The 17,651-nt window shown below is 48.9% G+C and overlaps 7 protein-coding genes across 7 annotated transcripts; 3 read left to right on the top strand and 4 right to left on the bottom strand.

Moving 5' to 3' along the window:
• Nucleotides 1-356: 356 nt before the first annotated feature.
• On the bottom strand, nt 357-3,045 carry I303_106339 (uncharacterized protein; the record flags this gene model as incomplete). The annotated part of the gene is made up of 11 exons (XM_018411663.1): nt 357-384; nt 461-684; nt 743-969; nt 1,030-1,184; nt 1,271-1,480; nt 1,538-1,640; nt 1,702-1,916; nt 1,966-2,031; nt 2,094-2,282; nt 2,339-2,459; nt 2,517-3,045. 11 exons carry the CDS (start codon nt 3,043-3,045, stop codon nt 357-359), a joined length of 2,067 nt encoding a protein of 688 aa, XP_018259475.1.
• Nucleotides 3,046-3,770: 725 nt separating this feature from the next.
• On the top strand, nt 3,771-5,311 carry I303_106338 (uncharacterized protein; the record flags this gene model as incomplete). The annotated part of the gene is made up of 5 exons (XM_018411664.1): nt 3,771-3,930; nt 3,983-4,196; nt 4,257-4,432; nt 4,500-4,762; nt 4,814-5,311. The coding sequence occupies 5 exons, from the start codon at nt 3,771-3,773 to the stop codon at nt 5,309-5,311; spliced, it is 1,311 nt and encodes a 436-aa protein (XP_018259476.1).
• A 241-nt stretch (nt 5,312-5,552) lies between these two features.
• Nucleotides 5,553-6,329, bottom strand: I303_106337 (uncharacterized protein; the record flags this gene model as incomplete). Its single annotated transcript, XM_018411665.1, has 5 exons — nt 5,553-5,675; nt 5,755-5,910; nt 5,966-6,115; nt 6,166-6,243; nt 6,312-6,329. The coding sequence occupies 5 exons, from the start codon at nt 6,327-6,329 to the stop codon at nt 5,553-5,555; spliced, it is 525 nt and encodes a 174-aa protein (XP_018259477.1).
• Nucleotides 6,330-6,987: 658 nt separating this feature from the next.
• Nucleotides 6,988-9,227, bottom strand: I303_106336 (uncharacterized protein; the record flags this gene model as incomplete). Its single annotated transcript, XM_018411666.1, has 7 exons — nt 6,988-7,457; nt 7,507-7,933; nt 7,990-8,192; nt 8,245-8,608; nt 8,686-8,723; nt 8,780-9,002; nt 9,066-9,227. 7 exons carry the CDS (start codon nt 9,225-9,227, stop codon nt 6,988-6,990), a joined length of 1,887 nt encoding a protein of 628 aa, XP_018259478.1.
• A 623-nt stretch (nt 9,228-9,850) lies between these two features.
• Nucleotides 9,851-11,476, bottom strand: I303_106335 (uncharacterized protein; the record flags this gene model as incomplete). The annotated part of the gene is made up of 9 exons (XM_018411667.1): nt 9,851-9,985; nt 10,043-10,125; nt 10,197-10,331; nt 10,384-10,518; nt 10,579-10,586; nt 10,646-10,833; nt 10,891-11,013; nt 11,077-11,208; nt 11,264-11,476. The coding sequence occupies 9 exons, from the start codon at nt 11,474-11,476 to the stop codon at nt 9,851-9,853; spliced, it is 1,152 nt and encodes a 383-aa protein (XP_018259479.1).
• Nucleotides 11,477-12,531: 1,055 nt separating this feature from the next.
• On the top strand, nt 12,532-14,884 carry I303_106334 (uncharacterized protein; the record flags this gene model as incomplete). The annotated part of the gene is made up of 12 exons (XM_018411668.1): nt 12,532-12,563; nt 12,620-12,638; nt 12,691-12,722; nt 12,785-12,971; nt 13,052-13,282; nt 13,344-13,629; nt 13,686-13,706; nt 13,756-13,867; nt 13,928-14,113; nt 14,169-14,322; nt 14,375-14,491; nt 14,567-14,884. 12 exons carry the CDS (start codon nt 12,532-12,534, stop codon nt 14,882-14,884), a joined length of 1,695 nt encoding a protein of 564 aa, XP_018259480.1.
• A 519-nt stretch (nt 14,885-15,403) lies between these two features.
• I303_106333 (uncharacterized protein) lies at nt 15,404-17,604 on the top strand (the record flags this gene model as incomplete). The annotated part of the gene is made up of 15 exons (XM_065969356.1): nt 15,404-15,502; nt 15,554-15,587; nt 15,643-15,656; nt 15,721-15,740; nt 15,793-15,852; nt 15,922-15,971; nt 16,018-16,107; nt 16,167-16,178; nt 16,233-16,338; nt 16,467-16,543; nt 16,587-16,832; nt 16,895-16,992; nt 17,050-17,094; nt 17,151-17,249; nt 17,302-17,604. The coding sequence occupies 15 exons, from the start codon at nt 15,404-15,406 to the stop codon at nt 17,602-17,604; spliced, it is 1,353 nt and encodes a 450-aa protein (XP_065825428.1).
• Nucleotides 17,605-17,651: the final 47 nt, after the last annotated feature.

Genomic DNA, 17,651 nt, shown 5'->3' with positions numbered 1-17,651 from the left:
CGCAGTACGCTTTGAGCGAGTGCATGAATCGTTCGGCCCATTGGCAGCTTGAGCTTCACGGAGTACGACGACTGCTACGCAGATGCTTATTGTACGCGAGTCTGACAGAGACCACCCAATCAATCCAGGCGCTGCATTCCCTCTGATCCTACGATTCTACCACGATGCCAATCCTGCATTGTTTCCCCCCCGCCCCTTGATATGGTACTTCTCGAGCGGGCATATCGACAGGAAAGTGGATCTCTGATACAGGCAACGAACTCAGGATCTGGGGGTATTCTTGCATGGGCGGTATTCGCGAGGTTCTGAGCAAAGCTTTCGTGCAGCGCATATATTCGAGAAATTTCACCCTCCGCTTAGAACCCCATGAACATGCTGTCCCAACTTTTAAGCATAATAGTGGATCAAACATAGTATCAAATCAGCTCTCAGCTCAGGAAAGAACGCGAAGGAGACGCACTCGAGTTGGGCCGGATTCTGCTCTGACACATCTCCATTCTGCACATACCCACTTGTCGAATGATCGAACAACCCCAATAGCGAAGATAACGGGACCTGCTGAAAGTCATCATAATCTGCAACCGAGTCCACATTTGCAGGAGGAGGTTCAACACAACGATTGTTGAGCTCCAACAAATAGTTTTCGATGCTCGGCAAGTCGGCAGGAGGATGACCTGTCAAAGCCTGAATTGGATGAATATTAGCAATGGTACATTTCGATCTGGCAGTCTCGAAAACTTACCTGCAGCATAGCCTCGACGAACAGCTTTCCCCGTCCGACACTCAATGTCCAGGCCTGCCGGTCTTTCACGCTGTTCGGTGGCTTGGCATCGACAAACAATGATAAAGATGATTGAAGCTCGCCTTGAACCCCATGACGATCGGAAGGCCGCAGACAACCGTGAATAAACAACAGCACTGTCGCGGATATGTGATGGGAGAAGAAGACGAGGGTCAGGAAGCGAGGACCTGTAGAGGCATTCAGTAATCTTCGGACATGCCTGCATCGTTGAAGTACCGAAGACTCACTGAATGTATCGTATTTCCGCACCACATCCTTATGACCTTTAATAATCGAACGGGCCGCCGACAGTGCAGCTGACTGCGAGAAATCGTACGCGGAATCAGAGTAGCTTTGGAGGAAGTAGCGGCGGTGTAATCGCAGACAGCGTTGTTGATATGAGCTATGGACCGGGTGATCAACAGCTCAGTCAGTAATCTACAGCAGAAGGTAGGGAATCATGTAGGGATAGCATTTTCGAAGACTCACCCGTGGAACGATTCTAAGAGTATATCCTGGACCCGGTTCAACTGATGACTATTTCTTAAACTCAGAAGCTCGTAATCTCCCAACCGTATCTCGGAATCAATCGACCTGATTATCTCTGGCGTCATAGTGGAGGGATCGCGGATCAATCCTGAGATGATCTTCCAGAAGTACGCCGCGCGAAGACCATGAATCTGCCAAGAGGTCTCGGTGCTACAGATCAATTCGTGAGCCTTGGTCCGGATGATGTTTAGTGAAGTCGACGCTCACAGAACAAAAGAAGGGCACGGCTCCACTCGTGGAATAACATCAACACCTTCGCGCCATAGATCTTCATCACGGAAATTGCGGGGCGAAGGGGTAGATACATGCTCTGTCAGGCAAAAGCTAGTGTTAGCCAAAAAAGACGCCATGAAGGGTGAGGAAAGGCATACCAGCTGAGAGCCTGATCGCACGAGTACTGCTACTGCCCCTTCTATCCGTCTCTATAGCCGCTATGACCTCATCCATAAACAGGAGACTATGCGAGAACCGAGCGGACCATTCTCTAGTGTACAGCGGCGCCGAAGGAGGGAAAGCAGGATCCTGGGGAAGGTCGTTATCCGCTACAGAGTCATCGATATGAGCAAGCCCGAGGTGGGTACAAAGGCTGCATGCAAGTCTATAAGCGTAACTCCCCTAGAGAATACCCAACTCACCTGATAGCTACATCGTGCCATAATACTCCTCTCTCCGTTTTGCAATCTAAAAAGCAACCCAATTGTCTGTGGGACGACACAAGTCAGTATTAAATCCACTTGTACTGCAAGCCCGATGAACAACTCACTGCGGGCTCATCGATATGAGTAACGCCTGCAATATCCTGACCTGAGGTTTGTGTAAAAACTTGGAGGCGTGCATCGCACTCTCGAAAGCATCTGCGAGCATGGCATCCATCGATTCTAACGTAACTTTGTCCCCGACGAGAAGTATGACCGCTAGATCACCTTCGGACAGGAGAGACTGAATGGATACTCTGTAATGAGCAGTAATCGTAAGCGGAGTATTGTAATGTCTAAGAGCTGCACTTACCGAAGAATCGCAATCAGCAAAGTCAACCACGCTGGGTCTACAAGAATCAAGCTTGGCCCATACCGCACTTGACTAAACTGCAATAACTCCGCTTTGAGGACGTTCTCTTGTATGAAATGCCCTACATCATCGCCCGTGAGCCATATCTACAAAGCTCTTGCCAAGTTTATACACCTACAAAAGATTCCATCATTCGATAGATGGTGATCGATTAAAATGGTCACTGTCTGATCATTTGGGAGTGCCGCAGCGATGTCGTAGATGAGCCGGCTTGTTTTGGGATCAGGTAATTGCGAATCGTTGACCGTGAATATACTGGGCCATATGTCGACTGGACGAGGGATATCCGATCCTGTTAATGGACGCTTTGCCGGTTCTTCTCTGGATGCACTATTCGGTGTATCCACGTAGCCCCTCGACAGATCATCTAGTGCTAAGAACGCTTTATCTATGGTGGTTGATTTGGAGGGGCCTGCTGATGGAGTTGGAGCGGTATGACCAGAGTATGGAGTAGGATATGCGGAGTGAGAACGAGGTGAACTTTTGTGGGTCGAGCCGTTGGAAGTGTGAGCGGTATCAACGATGTCGACGAGTCGTACAATGTGTCTCTCCAATTGCTCCATCCGTTGCTTCAAAGCGTCAACCTCGTATGATGTTGCAGGCGCAGATTGTGAATTTGTGCTTGTGGTTGGAGCGTGACCATCCATATATTGACAAGAATCATCCTCATTTCGCGCTCTACAATTGTTACATGGTAACGTTCTATCACATTTGACTTTGCGTCGATTGCTAAGAACACTTAGCTTCTTTTGTCGGACTTATGTCAGGCCATCATACCACTCACCACGCTAGACATGATACCTGGCATTGGATGATGGTCAATGAGATAAGCTGGAGAAACGGTTGTTGCACAACATGACCCGCGTTGAACCCACAGTGATTCGCTTCCTTTTTACACGCCTAGGCGAGATTTCATGCTCGTCATCACTCATCCTGCTGGTTCGTTGGGGCGAAAGTTGCGTACTCGCAGCAAGAGAATGAGGTGGGTGACCAGATGAGCTGTTACAGATGCATGTAGGTGCATGCAAAAGCAGCTGATGAGTGAATTTTGATAGAGGAAGAGGGAAAGGCAAAGTTGATTGTGCACTGACATCTTCGACGCCGCCGGCCTTCGGCTTTATCTCGGTTCAACCGATAAACTCCGTAATGTCCCACATCAAGGGGGCCGAAGTTGTTCATCAATGTCGCATCAAGTAGCATTCACGCAACGCTAAAGCCTGCGGGCCCACCTCGATAACCGCGGGGGGAAGTATACCAGTGATGTCTACTTGGAAGGTATAAAAGATAGATCGCGACAGGTTCTAACAGGATATGATTTCTAACTTGTCAAACTCGTTTGACGATTCCCTAGAAGATCCGGATACTCGCAAATATGAACCATCAACAAAATCCTCCAGCACAGAATGAACAGCAAGAGATCGATGTCGAGAAAGATACTCACCTCACGGACCATCAAGATAAGTCGAATGAGCCCACATTCCCCGAAGGCGGTTCTCAAGCTTGGTCGACCGTCATTGGATCCTGGTTCTTAGGTGAGTGACCACCATTGAAACGATAGAATATCAGCCTGATTCAGACACATAGTCTTCGCAACCTTTGGTGTGTCCAACGCATTTGGAGTTTTCCAGTCCTATTATATCTTGGACAAATACCCAGAGCGAGGGAGTTCTGAAATCGCCTGGATCGGTTCGCTTCAGCTGTTCTTACAGTTCATGATGGGCGGTATCTCTGGTCCCTTATTCGACAAGGGATATTTTTATCCTGTGGTCGTTGGTGGCGGAGCTATCCACGTCTTCAGGTAAGCTAGTCACGGTCTCATACCTGTATACGACGTGTTTGGCTGATTTAGATAGCACAGTTTCTTCATGATCTCGCTTTGCAAAGAATTCTGGCAGACATTCCTCGCTCAAGGCGTCCTGGCGGGAATAGGGATGGGTTTGATCTTTGTGCCAGCTCTGGGTGTCATCAGCCAGTACTTCAAGAGAAAGAGAGGCCTAGCTTCGGGTATCGTAGTGACTGGTTCCTCCGCTGGAGGTGAGTCAACGCATGTCATAGTAAGATCTTCGAATTGAAAGGCGCTGATCCTAGACGGCCGTTGCAGGGGTCGTCCTACCCATAATGCTCAACAAGCTCATAGCCAAGATCAACTTCGAACGGAGCGTGCAGTACACTGGCATACTCATCGCTGGCCTTTTGGTTCTTGGTATCTCTCTCATAAGACCCTTTGGCGGCGTTCGTGGTCACAAGCAAGCGGGACCGAAACCGGATGTCAAGGCATTCTTTAAAGAGCCAGGATACGTTCTTGCTTGTGTGGGAGTGTTCTTCGTAGCTTGGGGGGTATTCTTCCCAATCCTGTTCTTGCAGGTAAGTAACGGCAACGCGATGTCATTCAGCGACTGACACTCTGCTTTTCAGTACTTCGCGGAACTCAACGGCACATCGGCAAACCTCACGTTCTACATGGTTGCCATCTTGAATGGAGCATCCGTCGTTGGTCGAACGCTACCAAATCTCATCGCAGACAAATTCGGTGCGCTCAACCTAATCACGATCATGTGTTTCCTCAGTTCAGCAATGTGCTTCGCCTTTTTCGGAGCAGCGAAGAGTACAGCTGGATTGGTGGTCGTGGCCATCTTGTATGGTGCCGCATCTGGTGCTTTCGTCTCCCTTCTCGCGCCCTCGATATTCTCCATGGCGAAGACACAGTCGGAGGTCGGGACTAGAATGGGTGTCACCATGTTATTCTTGGGAATCGCTGCTCTCACGGGAAGTCCTTTGGGAGCCGCTATCCTCGATGCGAGAGGTTACGGCGCTTCGATCGCTTGGAGTGGAGCAATGGGAGCGGTAGGATCGGGTTTGTTTGGACTTGCAGCGTGGTTTACTGCCAAGAATAAGGGTCAGTGGAAGGTATGAACAGGCGAGGACAGCATCCGTCGTTGATTCAATATCATCTCCGTCGCAAACCTGGATTCTCAGAGGATCATATAGCTGAAGTAGGATAGATAATTCGGTGCTTTGGCACATGCATATGGGTTTACTTTCTACATTATACTTCAGTGATGATTGGGTGAAAATTCTTGTCTTGTGGGAACGATCATTAAAGACTACGAGACCATGTCAGATTGGTCGCCAAAGAAGGACTTGCGACAATTACTCACGCCAGTTTCTCCAACCCCTCAGTGAAAGACGACACGGTTCCTTCAAGAGAAGATTGATTGGCACCGTCAGTACCCTCGACAAGCAGAACAAGCTTAGCGGTTCGGGCAGCAATGATGAGCTATAAAATAGAAATCAATCCAATGATGAGCTGAATCTTCGGTGATATGTTGCAATCTCAGTATTCGACTTTGACTCACCTTGCCAGATAGCTCCGCTACGATGTAATCTGCGTTTCCAGTCTTCACCGATGCGCTACCCTCGCTACCTATCTTCAGATTCTGAGGTGCTTGTCCGTCACCACTGGCGAAAGTGGGATCTCCTTGTCTAGAGAAGGTCAAGAGGCCATCGAGGATCTGCAGTGACTGCGGTCAGCCCTTCTATTCCACCAAGTAATCGCATCGCACTCACCTTTCTGACATCCTCCGGCTCCACGTTGAATTGTTTAGGCGAAGAAGCGACGGTAAGGAAGTCGGACTCGTCGAAGAGAGCAGCACGGGATACTTGACTGTTGTTCAGGATACGGTTCTTCAAGAGATCTTCGTAATCACCACCTTCGGCCTGCAGCATATTTAGCTGGCCGCTTCGAGTGCGGAGGTTTACGCACTCACTTGAGAATTGAGCTTAGCGGCATCAGTGTGTTCTTCGGTCGCTTCTTTGTGACCGGAGTGTTTGGCAGGACCGGTGTGCTACAGGGGTGTTCTAAGATCAGCGAAACCCCTTACAAAGTTCGCATCGCCCATCTGACACCGCTCACCAAGTTTTGGGTCGACATGATGATTGGTATTGAGTCGTGATATTTCAGTCTGAGTGTTTCGAGCGATTCGAGTAGTAAAAGAGGTAAAGACTTGAGTCATCTTGAGCACTGATATTGGATGACCCCGCTGGTATGCAAGAGTGCACAATCCGCATCTGAATGAGGTTTACGTGCTTTGACGTCACTCTCGATCGTGACGTTCGCTCAGTCGCAATTACATACATCGAAAACTCATCGATTTCAGCGATCTTTACGTATATCGCGCGTGCGCGTTTGCGCGATCTGGACTAACTCATACGATCTAATCCAGCTCTTCCTCGCTTGGAAACCTCTTTGCTTCCTTCCTCCAAGGGGTGCATATGAGTGAACGCAAATTTTGGTGCGAGTTGTACTGTGCAAGCGAGTGACGAGGAGAAAGGCGGGCGTGACTATCACAAATAGTGAAAGTTCGGCTGGAAACCGTTCCAGCAACTTTCGTCCGACTGTGTGACCTGAGAGAAGCTCCCAAACGGAGTGCATATCAACATGATTATAAAAGCAAAATCACCACTACGCTGATTTGGTTCTCGGACATATCGTCGCGATTTTGACCGAGAATGGAAATGAATGATGTGGATTGGATAAATCGACGGAGGCAATGGTGCCCTCGATCAAGTAAAATTGCGCGTGATATCGCTTACTTTCGCTCCATCTCGTAGGCTGAGCCGCTAGCCATGATGCCTTGTTCTAGCGCGTTAACATCGTCGGAATGCTCGTCCGATTTGGCCTCATCCGCAGTGACGACTTCCTCTCCCATTCTCTTCCTCATCTCATCCCTCTCGTCTTGTCGCATCCTGGCAGCAGCGTCGTCGGTCTCCTGGGAAATCTTCCTACCATCCAAGATTCTTTCAATCTCCTCGGGGGTGTACGCCCAGAATCGTTTTTCACCACTGACCAATTTCCTCAGCCAAGGTGGAAGAAGAGCCAAGAAGCTGACTCGACCTTTGCCGTTGGGTTGCTTGAGGAACGCAGTGGAGTTGTATGGCTCCTTGAGATCCTTCCAGCCGGGTGGGAGCAATTGAGGTGAGATCATACCAAGGAGCTTGGGGACGTTGTGAAGGAGGATGAAAAGGATAAGACCGGCGATGATTCCGTACGCAACGTTGTCTGGGATCCTGTCAGCTGAAGCGGCTTTAAAATGAGAGGTTTAACTCACAAGTGAAGGGGATAACAGCAATGACAACGAAAGCTGGAATAGCATCTCCCATGTAATCCCAGTTGATCTTGACGGCATTTTCCATCATCATGGCTCCTACGACGATGAGGACTGATCCAGTAGCCCAAGCAGGGATGTTACTGAGAATAGGAGCGAAGAAGATGGAGATGAAGAACCAGAATGCGGTTGTGATGGCGGTAAGACCGGTCTTTCCTCCTTCACTGATACCACTGGCAGATTCGACGAAGGGGGTGCAAGGACTGGTACCGAAGAAGAGACCAGAAGCAGCGATACAGGCAGAATCGACGAGGAAGGCGACGGAGCTTCCTTCGAAATCACCATCTCGAGCGTCATATAATCCAGCTTGCTTAGACATTGCGACCATGGTACCAGTAGTATCAAGCAAGTCGACGTAGAGGAAGGAGATCTAGTGTTGAGATGTGTCAGAAGGTGCGAGTTGACTGGGTGGACCGATAAACTCACCAAAGCAACCCATACTTTTCCATTTGCGTACGCTTTCCAGTCTACGTTGGACGGTCCTAACAGTTTGAACCCTCGAGCCGCGACCACGTTCTTGAAGAAATCGAAGTTGGAATCACCCAGCTCGGTGTGAGGGAACGCAGTGACGGAGGTGGGACGGGGCCAAGAAATGATCGCGACGAGAAGGATGGGCCAAAGTAGAGCACCTGCACAGGTGTCAGCATAATCGTTCAGGCATATAAAATATTCAAGACTCACCCTTGACTCGGTATAAGAGCAAGAAGGCAGTGAGCACTCCTCCAACGAAGATACCCAACCACATTCTAGGATCCTGCAGTACATGACTGTTGCAGAAGCCAGTCGTAGCATCCGCGTAATCTGATATACATCCACCTAATTGGAGAGGTGTAGAGACACCACCGGAGATGACGTTCAGACCGCTAGAGGAGAGACCGATGATGGTGAGGAAAAGACCGATTCCACTACCAATGGCAGTCGTGATAGATCGAGGGATGAGACGGACGACCCATTGTCGTAGACCGAGGATAGTGAGAGCAAAGAAGATGATACCTTCGAGGAAGACTGCTGCGAGGGCTTCGTGGTAAGAGATTGGACCGGTACCCTATATGACAATGCAAGTTAAGACAGATTGTCAGGGAAACGAGTGAAGGAAGTTGCTTGTGACCAACGAGCACTCACGTTGAAACCGACTTGACTGTATGCGAAGTAGGCGTTGACTGTGACAAAGGATGAGTATTTGCTGCCTGTCATGAATTACCATTCTTCTACTCACCTCCTAATCCTGGCGCTAATCCCAAAGGCATATTTGCTAAAAGACCCATCAAGAAGGTTGCAATAAGAGAAATCGAAGATGTAGCGGTGACATAGTCTCGTCTGAGCTCGTTCTTACAAAGAGCATAGTCGGTGTTGGTAGCACAGATGGGATCATCGGCCGTTCCCTCACAAACGCAAGGTCCACCGGAGTCTGACAAGATGGAGGCGTTGACACTGATAATCTGTAACGAGAGTGAGTCAGACAAGCTTACAGACGTCTGACACCAGGACAAGACACCACTCACATATAACATAGCAGCCGCCGTGACGGTACCAGCTCTAAGCTCGGTCAAGAACTTAGAGCCTGGTCTGGCTAATGGGTGTCCGCTACCTTCTAATCTGAACCATCTTCCGACGAATGTTTTGGCTACAGCCTCGTTGATCGAGTGCGGTGAGAGCGAGACCATCTCGAGGACTCCAGTTGCGGTAGGGGTTCCAAGTGTATAGGATGGCGGGAATATAGGTCATGCGTCACCTTGAAAACGTTCTCATATATTTCAGAAGGATTGAAATCCTTATCTTTGGTTTTTAGTGGAGCCATAATAATTTTCTAAATTTTGTCGATTTATTTTTGATTTTTCGTCCTGATAAGGGATCCGGAACGAAAACAAACCGCATGGTGCCAGATACTCGTACGTTAATTACCAAGGCACGCATATAACTCTTCCTTGCATGATCTGCAGCATACTCGTACTGCTACTTGCCCCAACTGGAATCCCCCCTGCTTATCCGCTTATTTGGGTTATTCCGACATTTCCGGTTGATAGTGTGACCTGAGAAAAGGTGCATCTTGGTTGGACGGTGGGTTCACTCATTCATTCATATTCCCATTCATAATTTACGCGAAGCGCGTACATCCGATGCAGCAAAACACCGTGCAACTCCGGCAATCCCACTTGATAGTCATTTTCACAATAAAGCAAAGATACATATAATCATAGTGGACAAGAGAATTGGATCCCGTCTGCTGACAATGACAACACGTACACACACGACATGTCCGTCGCACTTGTTCCATCGAAGTATCGGTCTACACGGGAACATACACCTTGATACCGTTGAAGATCTCTTCAGAATACTTGATTTTGTTGATCGTGACCTGCTTGGATGGACCTTGCTGAGCATATGCTCGTCGAGCTTTTCGCCATGTGTCATGGTCCGGTACCTAGCAGACAGGAAGATAAGCTTTTGGCACAGAGGAAAAGACGGGGGATACGCTTACATCCATGCCCGCGTCAAGCAATTTGGCAAACTCCCCATACACACCTTCCTTCTTCAGACCCTCTCGCTGAATCATGGGAGAGTCTAAGCAAGGATGTCGTCAGAGAGGAATTGAGATTTGTGCGGATTCGGGCAATGTCAGAAACGGAACTCACCTTGTAAGGGACTGACTTTCAGATCCCCTCTGGCGGAACAGAACATGGCGCAAGACAGCCGAGGCAGATGTTGCTGATCACTGGGTGGAGATACAACCCGATGTTTGGTAGCAACAAAGTGGCCACCGGTGAGGACTACGATCGATAAATCAGCATTGAGTATTCCTACCATGTCGACTCGACTCACTCTCAAGCGATTCCCCAAGATTGATGACCAAAGCTCCAGGCTTGTATTTAACCCACTGCCATTTCTCAGCTTTCGAATTCCAGACCTGCAGCGCACTGATCGGAACGGAGAAGAGCAGGGTTGTGGTGCCGATGTCTATGGATGAAAGCGTCAGCGAGCATAACTAATGTGGACACAGCTGGGGACGGAGCTGACCATGATGACTAATGAAATCAGTCTCAGTCAGTAGACACACCTGTGATTCTCAACAAGCATGACTCACCCATGGATCCGCATACTAGCTCCCTCTTGTCCTTTCTCCATCGGTCTGTAGCAAACGAATCTAAAGTATCCTTCGGCGCATACCTCACCATCGTGGGATTGTACATTGTCCCAAAGATAGTCGTCGGGGAGTTCGAGGACACGCGATAAGAGCTTTAATAACTTTCTGTTCACTTCATCATGTGCATACTGCATAAACACTTCAGCTCCACGGTGATCTGTATACAGAATGAAAGCCTCACTCACAGTCCAAAACTCCTTGACCTCGTCCATGAAAGGTTCCAGCCCCTTGGGCCTTTTGTCTGGATTTTCCATCTCAGGTGAATAGAAGGTGAAGTTTTCTATACCGTCATATGATCCATTTCCAGCCTACGTGGACGTGTCAGTAACGTACACGACGAGGACTATCATTATGAATTCGACAAGACTCACTCCCCATCCTTTCATGGGTTTGTAACCGGCGTAAGATCCGGTGTGCTGCTGGATCTCCAATCTCTTCTTCTCCTCCTCCGTGATCACATTGCCATCTAAGAGGTGTTGCGCGATGGCAAATTGTCGATGCAGCTGAGTAACATGAGACATAAGCCTCAGTGTCATGTGTTCTATGTATCTAGCTCACCTTTTCAAGGGGAATGCCATAGTGTGTCAAGTACAAGAAGCCGTCCTCCTTAATAGCATGTCTAGTATCGTCAAGGAGCTGTTCGATGTCCTTAGGATCCTCCGAGTCCAGCTTAGAGAGATCGAGTGTCTTCAACGATGCCCAATCTAGGTCTTCCTTGGTCTCAGGAGGAGGGATCCAAGGTGGGATTTCAGGTTTAGCAGCGATAGCCATGTTGAACGTGTGAGTTGCGTTGACACTCGTAAATGTTTGTGCTAGTCCCTTCTTGCTGGAGTACCGCGTACAGATTCATCCTATATACCCGCTTGCAGTCGGATTCAGCGACCGAGATGGTTATCTTCGAATGGCAACTAGCTCCCTTTACTCTACCCCGTCTTGTCTTCTCGATAAGGCAGCTTGTTCGTAGAATCACATGATGAGGATCGGGTTGGATAGCGAAGTATGGGGAATGCTAGGGGCAGACGAGCTCGCACATTACTGGCGAGCTGATGATTGGCAATTGTCGTTGATGATCCTGTGACCATCAGCATGAAGGGCAATGGGCAGGACAAGACAAGAATAAGTGATGAGAGCCGAGTGAAGTTGTTAGAAATGGTTTTCGGCACATACCTCGCTGGTGATTTCCGAAATTCCCATTCTACCGCATGTCAGCTCTCCACTATTTGCTTATCTGCAGAACGCAGTCTGCCTACTTCTGCCGTCGTGTAAGAGCCGAGGACCTTTTCCGTGGTCGCAATGCGTCTGATCAAAACGATCACAGTTGATTTCCCCTTGGCATCGCGTTCAAGGTTCCAAAGTTGAATGATCCATGAAACCCAAGTACGAGGCTCAGTAAAAAGGGCTGTCCAGCTGGAGGAATATTTGCCGGGGGTGGGGTCGTTGAAGCTCGAAGCTCACGAAGTGCATAATGTGACTTTAGGCAGAATACTCATAGTGCTGAATGCATAACATATGGTCAATCCAGCTGAAAAGGGTAACCCAGATGAAGAGGTGGAGGAAAATCAAGACAAGACGATTCCACGACGCTGCTTCCACTTGTTGATTCTTGATTCTTATCATCTATTCATTCCTGCTCGTTCTGATAATCATGTAACAATGAGTACAACTGGGCTACCTGCGTCATCATTATCATCCTCATCACACACATCTGGGAGGCGCAAGAGTCATGCTCCCGCGGCCTGCAAAGCATGTCGGAACAGGTGAAGTCGGGCAATTTGTTCTTGATTAGGCGTGACTGATTCTTGGGTCATAGGAGGGTGCGATGCATAATGGAACGATCGGCTACCGCTTGTCAAAATTGGTGAGTCTGACCCATCGCTGCGATCATTACGCATGCGAAGCTGATTCACGAAATAGTCAACGGCGAGGCGACATGGTGAGCCTACCTGCAATATCTTGACAACACCAGCTAAAGGATACCCTCTCAGTGCCAGATACAGTCTGAGGAGGACTCCAGGCGGTGAGTTGCACTGCGATGTAGGATGGCAACGGCTTTATAATGACCATCCTCACACTTCACAGACGGATATCCTACACCGTTGCACACGAGCTCCGGGCTAGGATACATGAGTTGGAGACGGAGAATGCCAGGTTGAAGCGGGATCGGACGGCTTCTTCAGGTGAAGCTAGCGCCAGTCCACATTCAGAGAATGCGTTTGATGGTGCAGGAGAGCAGAAGCCTACATTCGAGGTCTTAGATCGGCTCAAGGTGAGTGAATGTCAAACCATTCTGAATGACACGGAGCAAATTGTATTGTGGGCAGTTTGCTGATCCAATCATCTCGACAGCTGTTCGGCGCAGGTGCAGAAATATGTCACTTCGGTCCAACTTCTCCTTTCGCATATCTGCCCGACCTGCAGATGATGCAATCCAACATCGTGATGGTCAATCCCAGCGAACCCACCATGCTCGACCCGACTCGTTGGAAAGCTTGTCTGCCTTATTCGTTCAACATCTCGTGGTTTGAGCATCAACAACTGACAGAAGCATTCACTCGATACTTCGCTTCATGGGTTTATGTGTGTGGTTCCCGCTTTTACACTATAATATACAGACTGCAAAAGCTGAAACCGTCTCTAGGCTATAGATATGAACCTCTTTCTTCAAGACATGCATCGGATCGGTGGCATCACTCGCTCAGACTATTATTCCCCCTTGCTTCACAACGCCATCTTAGCCATGGCCTGCCGTTTCGTACCCAATCCTGACCGACCTGCGGACGCAGCACATCTGTTCCGACAACAAGCGATCAGTTACTATCATGAAGAGTTGGAAAACCCTGTGACGGCGACCGTGAATGGACTGATGCTGCTCGCTTCGCTACATACTGAACAAAGCCAAACGAACAGCGGGGCAGCTTATTTCGGTGAGTTCCTGAATGCTCAAATATTGATTGTCAACAGCTGATCTCGATGATTACAGCCGCGGCGGTGCAGACTTCTGGTGCGTCCGAGCATCCTTACAACCAAAATCTATGCTGATGACATATCAGTTACCCTCGGCCTAAACGTAAACCCCGCGTACTTGGTCAGATATGGGATGATCAGTACAGAGAGGCAGCGTCAACGAAACAACACCTTCTGGTCTGTGTTCTGCCAAGATCGGTCAGTCATGTTAGAGCAGGGTTGCATTAGTGAAGTGTCGTTGACGTTACGCATTCATAGACTGTGGGCTTTGGCTGTGGGCAGACAACCTATACTAGGAGCGTTCAACGTCCCAATGCCGGACAGGCAGGAGATACTGCATCAACCAAACTTATTGACCGGCGCTCAAGATCAAACGATCGTTTCCCTCTGTTTTGCTGAGACCTGTAAGCTTTCGCACCTAGCTGGTATGATTATGGAGCAAATGTGAGTCAGCATTGTATCGGTTCTCAAAAGGATGATTGCTTATTCGTCCGGTCAGATATGGCTTGAATGGTCCAGCCGAGCTTTCTAAAACGTGTAACAACATCTATCGTCAGATCGATGCATGGCGGAGGGATCTGCCCAGGCAATTATTGCCCCTGAGGCAGCCCTCTGTGCCTACACAAGTTCACACTCTCAGCATCACCGCCGATGTGCGTTAGAGGAATCGTCGAAGGATGTTTCGCTGATGTGTGAGATGTATAGCTGCTCTCGATCCTGTCTTTGCGCCCTCTATATCATAACATACTGGATTTAATCGCCGAAGACGAAGCTATAAGGTCTTGCGATAGACATGCGGCCCAGATCAATGACAGCATGAAGGTGAGTATCGAAAAGATGGATCACGCATCACATATATTGACAGAGTCAAACGTTCCCTTTCTGTCGTCAATATAGTATTGGCAAGAAACGTATGGCATACGCAATTGTCCTCTCATTCTAGGCCACGCAGCTTTCGGAGCAGCGACTGTCCACTTATTGGCATCAGTCACACCTCGTGATCCTTCAAATGAAGTGATATATGATCCAAAAACACGATGCGAGGAATCAATATCGATACTGAAATCTATGGGCATTCCCCGTGCCGCTCAAATGGGAGACATTCTGCAATCACTATCCAGGGAGTGGTGGGTAGGTGACTTTACGCTGTCGAGTGAAAGAGATCTGGATGAATTATTGCAAGCTTTGTATACTGCAAATCCCATTGTATTGTGAGCGAATGTATCCTAGATGACTTGCGTCTCCAGATCTACGTGATGCAACGATTGTGATGGCTGCTTCGAAGCTGGGTGTCTCGCGCCTTCAGAGCGAGCTGTCCGACTCTGTGAGGACCTCTATCTGACGCTGCGCAATGGGCTCGCTCACACAAAGTCGTCCTATCTTTCAGTCTCGCCTCCAATTGATACTTGTAAGCGTACGCGCCAAGCACGTCCATGAGTTCGCTCTTGGATTCCGTGAAAAACCTCTGCCGATATACCTACTTGAACGATTACAAGAAGTGAGTGCGGGGTAACACCCTGAAGCCGTTATAATATACATAACTCAAAACGAATTCGCTCGCTCGTCTTTTCCGAAATGGAAATGGGGATCCCTGAATTGGAAATATCATCATTCGACCAATCTCCTTATCGCGATTGCAGAAGTGCTTATAAGCTGGCACATCAACAAGGCAATCATGCTTGTCCCAGCTCAAGCAACCTGGATCGATCTTCGTACCATACCTTGAACACTACGATGGATGACAAAGACTTGATTGATACCGTCCGGATCGATCCAGCCCTGGAAGAGGGCTCTGCGGAAGCGAAAGAAAGGGACAGGAAGCTATTGTGGAAGGTATGTTAGAAGAAAAAGATGTAGACTGCTGCTGAGGAAGAACCACTGCAGATTGATCTCCATGTGATGCCTCTCCTTATGATCAGTGAGTCGTCGATTACAATTCAGCGCGATGTGATGTTGACTGGTATTGTCATTAGCCTATGGGATTCAGGTACGTCGGGAACGAAGTCGCGCGATCACCGGAAATCACTAACGGAATATTTATGCATCTCAAGTATTCCGACAAGATCTCCTTGTAAGTCTGTGTTGCGCTGAAAGTGATCAAGCAGTCTGACGACATCAAGCAGGTCCTCCGGAGCGATTTTCGATCTTCGACAAGACACACATCTCGTGGGTAACCAGTACCCGTGACTGACAACAATCTTGTATGTCATTCGGTATCATCTGGTCGCCGTGAAAGCTGATAGCTCCCACAGCTATCTATGTTATTTGATCGGAGAGTTCCCGGTAGCATACTTTATGCAAAGTAAGTTGATGACTCATTACGCAGGCTCTAGCTGACACCCGCCAAGGATTTCGAATCGATCGAATCCTGGCATACTGCGTGATCGTTTGGGGTATTTGCGTACTTTGTCTGGCCGCCTGCAACAATCTCAGAGATCGTAAGTCTCGAAAATTTCAAGTCTTTCGGTGTCTGATGCTGGTACGTCTCCCTGTGTAGTCATGATCGTTCGTAAGTACCACGTCCGAGGTGACGTTGGCTACAAAGACTAAACGATCTGAGTAGGCGCTATCCTTGGGTTGGCGGAATCCACTGTGTCTCCCGGCTTCTTGATCATCGTCACCGCCTGGTATAAGCGAGAGGAGCAGACCGTGCGAATAATGTTATTCTTGTGAGTGAAGTGGATGGGGAGGGAGATGAGCCAGGCTGACTCCATACATGAAGCATGATGAACAGTGTGTTCTCTCTTTGAGTGGGCAATGTACTCGACCCCTGGTTATAAGCTGACGACATTCGAAGCTGGGTCCTAATGTGCTGTTACGGAATCGGGAAAGCCGCGACCGGCAACAGCCTGCAACCTTGGAGGGCTATCAATGGTGAGTCCAAGCGAAGTCAATATGGTTGCTGACATCGCATCAGTCTTCCTCGGTGCCTTATCTCTGCTCTGGGGGTTCGTCATGGCATGGAACCTAGGAACTCCAGCGCATGTTAAATGGCTGACCGACGAGGAACGGGAACTTCTCCGATTACGGCTGTTGTCGAACAAGGACGGTGAACACGAATCCGGAGTGAAGGTCAAGTGGAATCAGGTTTGGGAGTGCTTCCGCGACCCCCAGATCTACTTCCAGTTTGTGTTCATGCTGTTGATCTGCACAGCGTCAGGAGGTAAGCTTTCGCTGCTATTCGATCGCGCTGCGTGGCCGACACTCATTTGCGGCTTTTACCAGGTATCACTTCCTTTTCAGCGTTGATCGTCAATTCCTTCGGATTTCCAGCTGCAGAGAGTTTAGCTTTGCAACTGCCTTGGTACTTCTTGCAGACTTCTGTGAGCATAATTTCTCAGATTCGTTGAAGAGTCAACGAGCTGATTGTCGACGTACAGTTTATCATAGCGATTATCCTTATCTACAGACGATATCCTCATAAGGTAAGGCCCATTTCCCCTCAACCGCCCCAGCAGCGGCTAATGAGAATGTTCAATAGAATTGGAGTCTTCTGATATCCATATTCGCGATGCTGCCAGCTATTATTGGTATCTTCCTTGAAGGTCTCTTGCCCAAGAGCATGAAGTGGGGCCGATTAGTGAGTCCATCTCACGGTCAAGATGAATGGTCAAGCTGAAGGACAGCATCAGATCGGCTTCTGGATCACGGGTCCATATGTCATCTCCCAATTCCTGCTCATGTCCACCTTGGCCCAGAATGTAGCCGGCAGAACCAAGAAGTCTGTCGCGCAAGCGCTGACCTTCATCTCATACTGTCTCGGCTTTTTGATCGGCCCCCAATTTTTCTGGGCGAGCTCTGCGCCAGACTACAAGCCTGGGCTATACACCACAGCAGCATGTTTCGTGCTGGTAGAGATGATCCTGATCTGCTGGTTCTTTGGGCGAGAGCTACGAACAAAGCGAGAGACCGTGTTGTCAGGGAAAAGGGGATGACTTGGGAGGAAGCAGAGGATGAAGGTCGACGAATGGGAGAGCAGGAT

The sequence above is a fragment of the Kwoniella dejecticola genome, chromosome 8 (assembly GCF_000512565.2).
Source record: "Kwoniella dejecticola CBS 10117 chromosome 8, complete sequence".
Taxonomy (NCBI): domain Eukaryota; kingdom Fungi; phylum Basidiomycota; class Tremellomycetes; order Tremellales; family Cryptococcaceae; genus Kwoniella; species Kwoniella dejecticola.
This window is presented reverse-complemented; position numbering and strand designations above follow the sequence as displayed.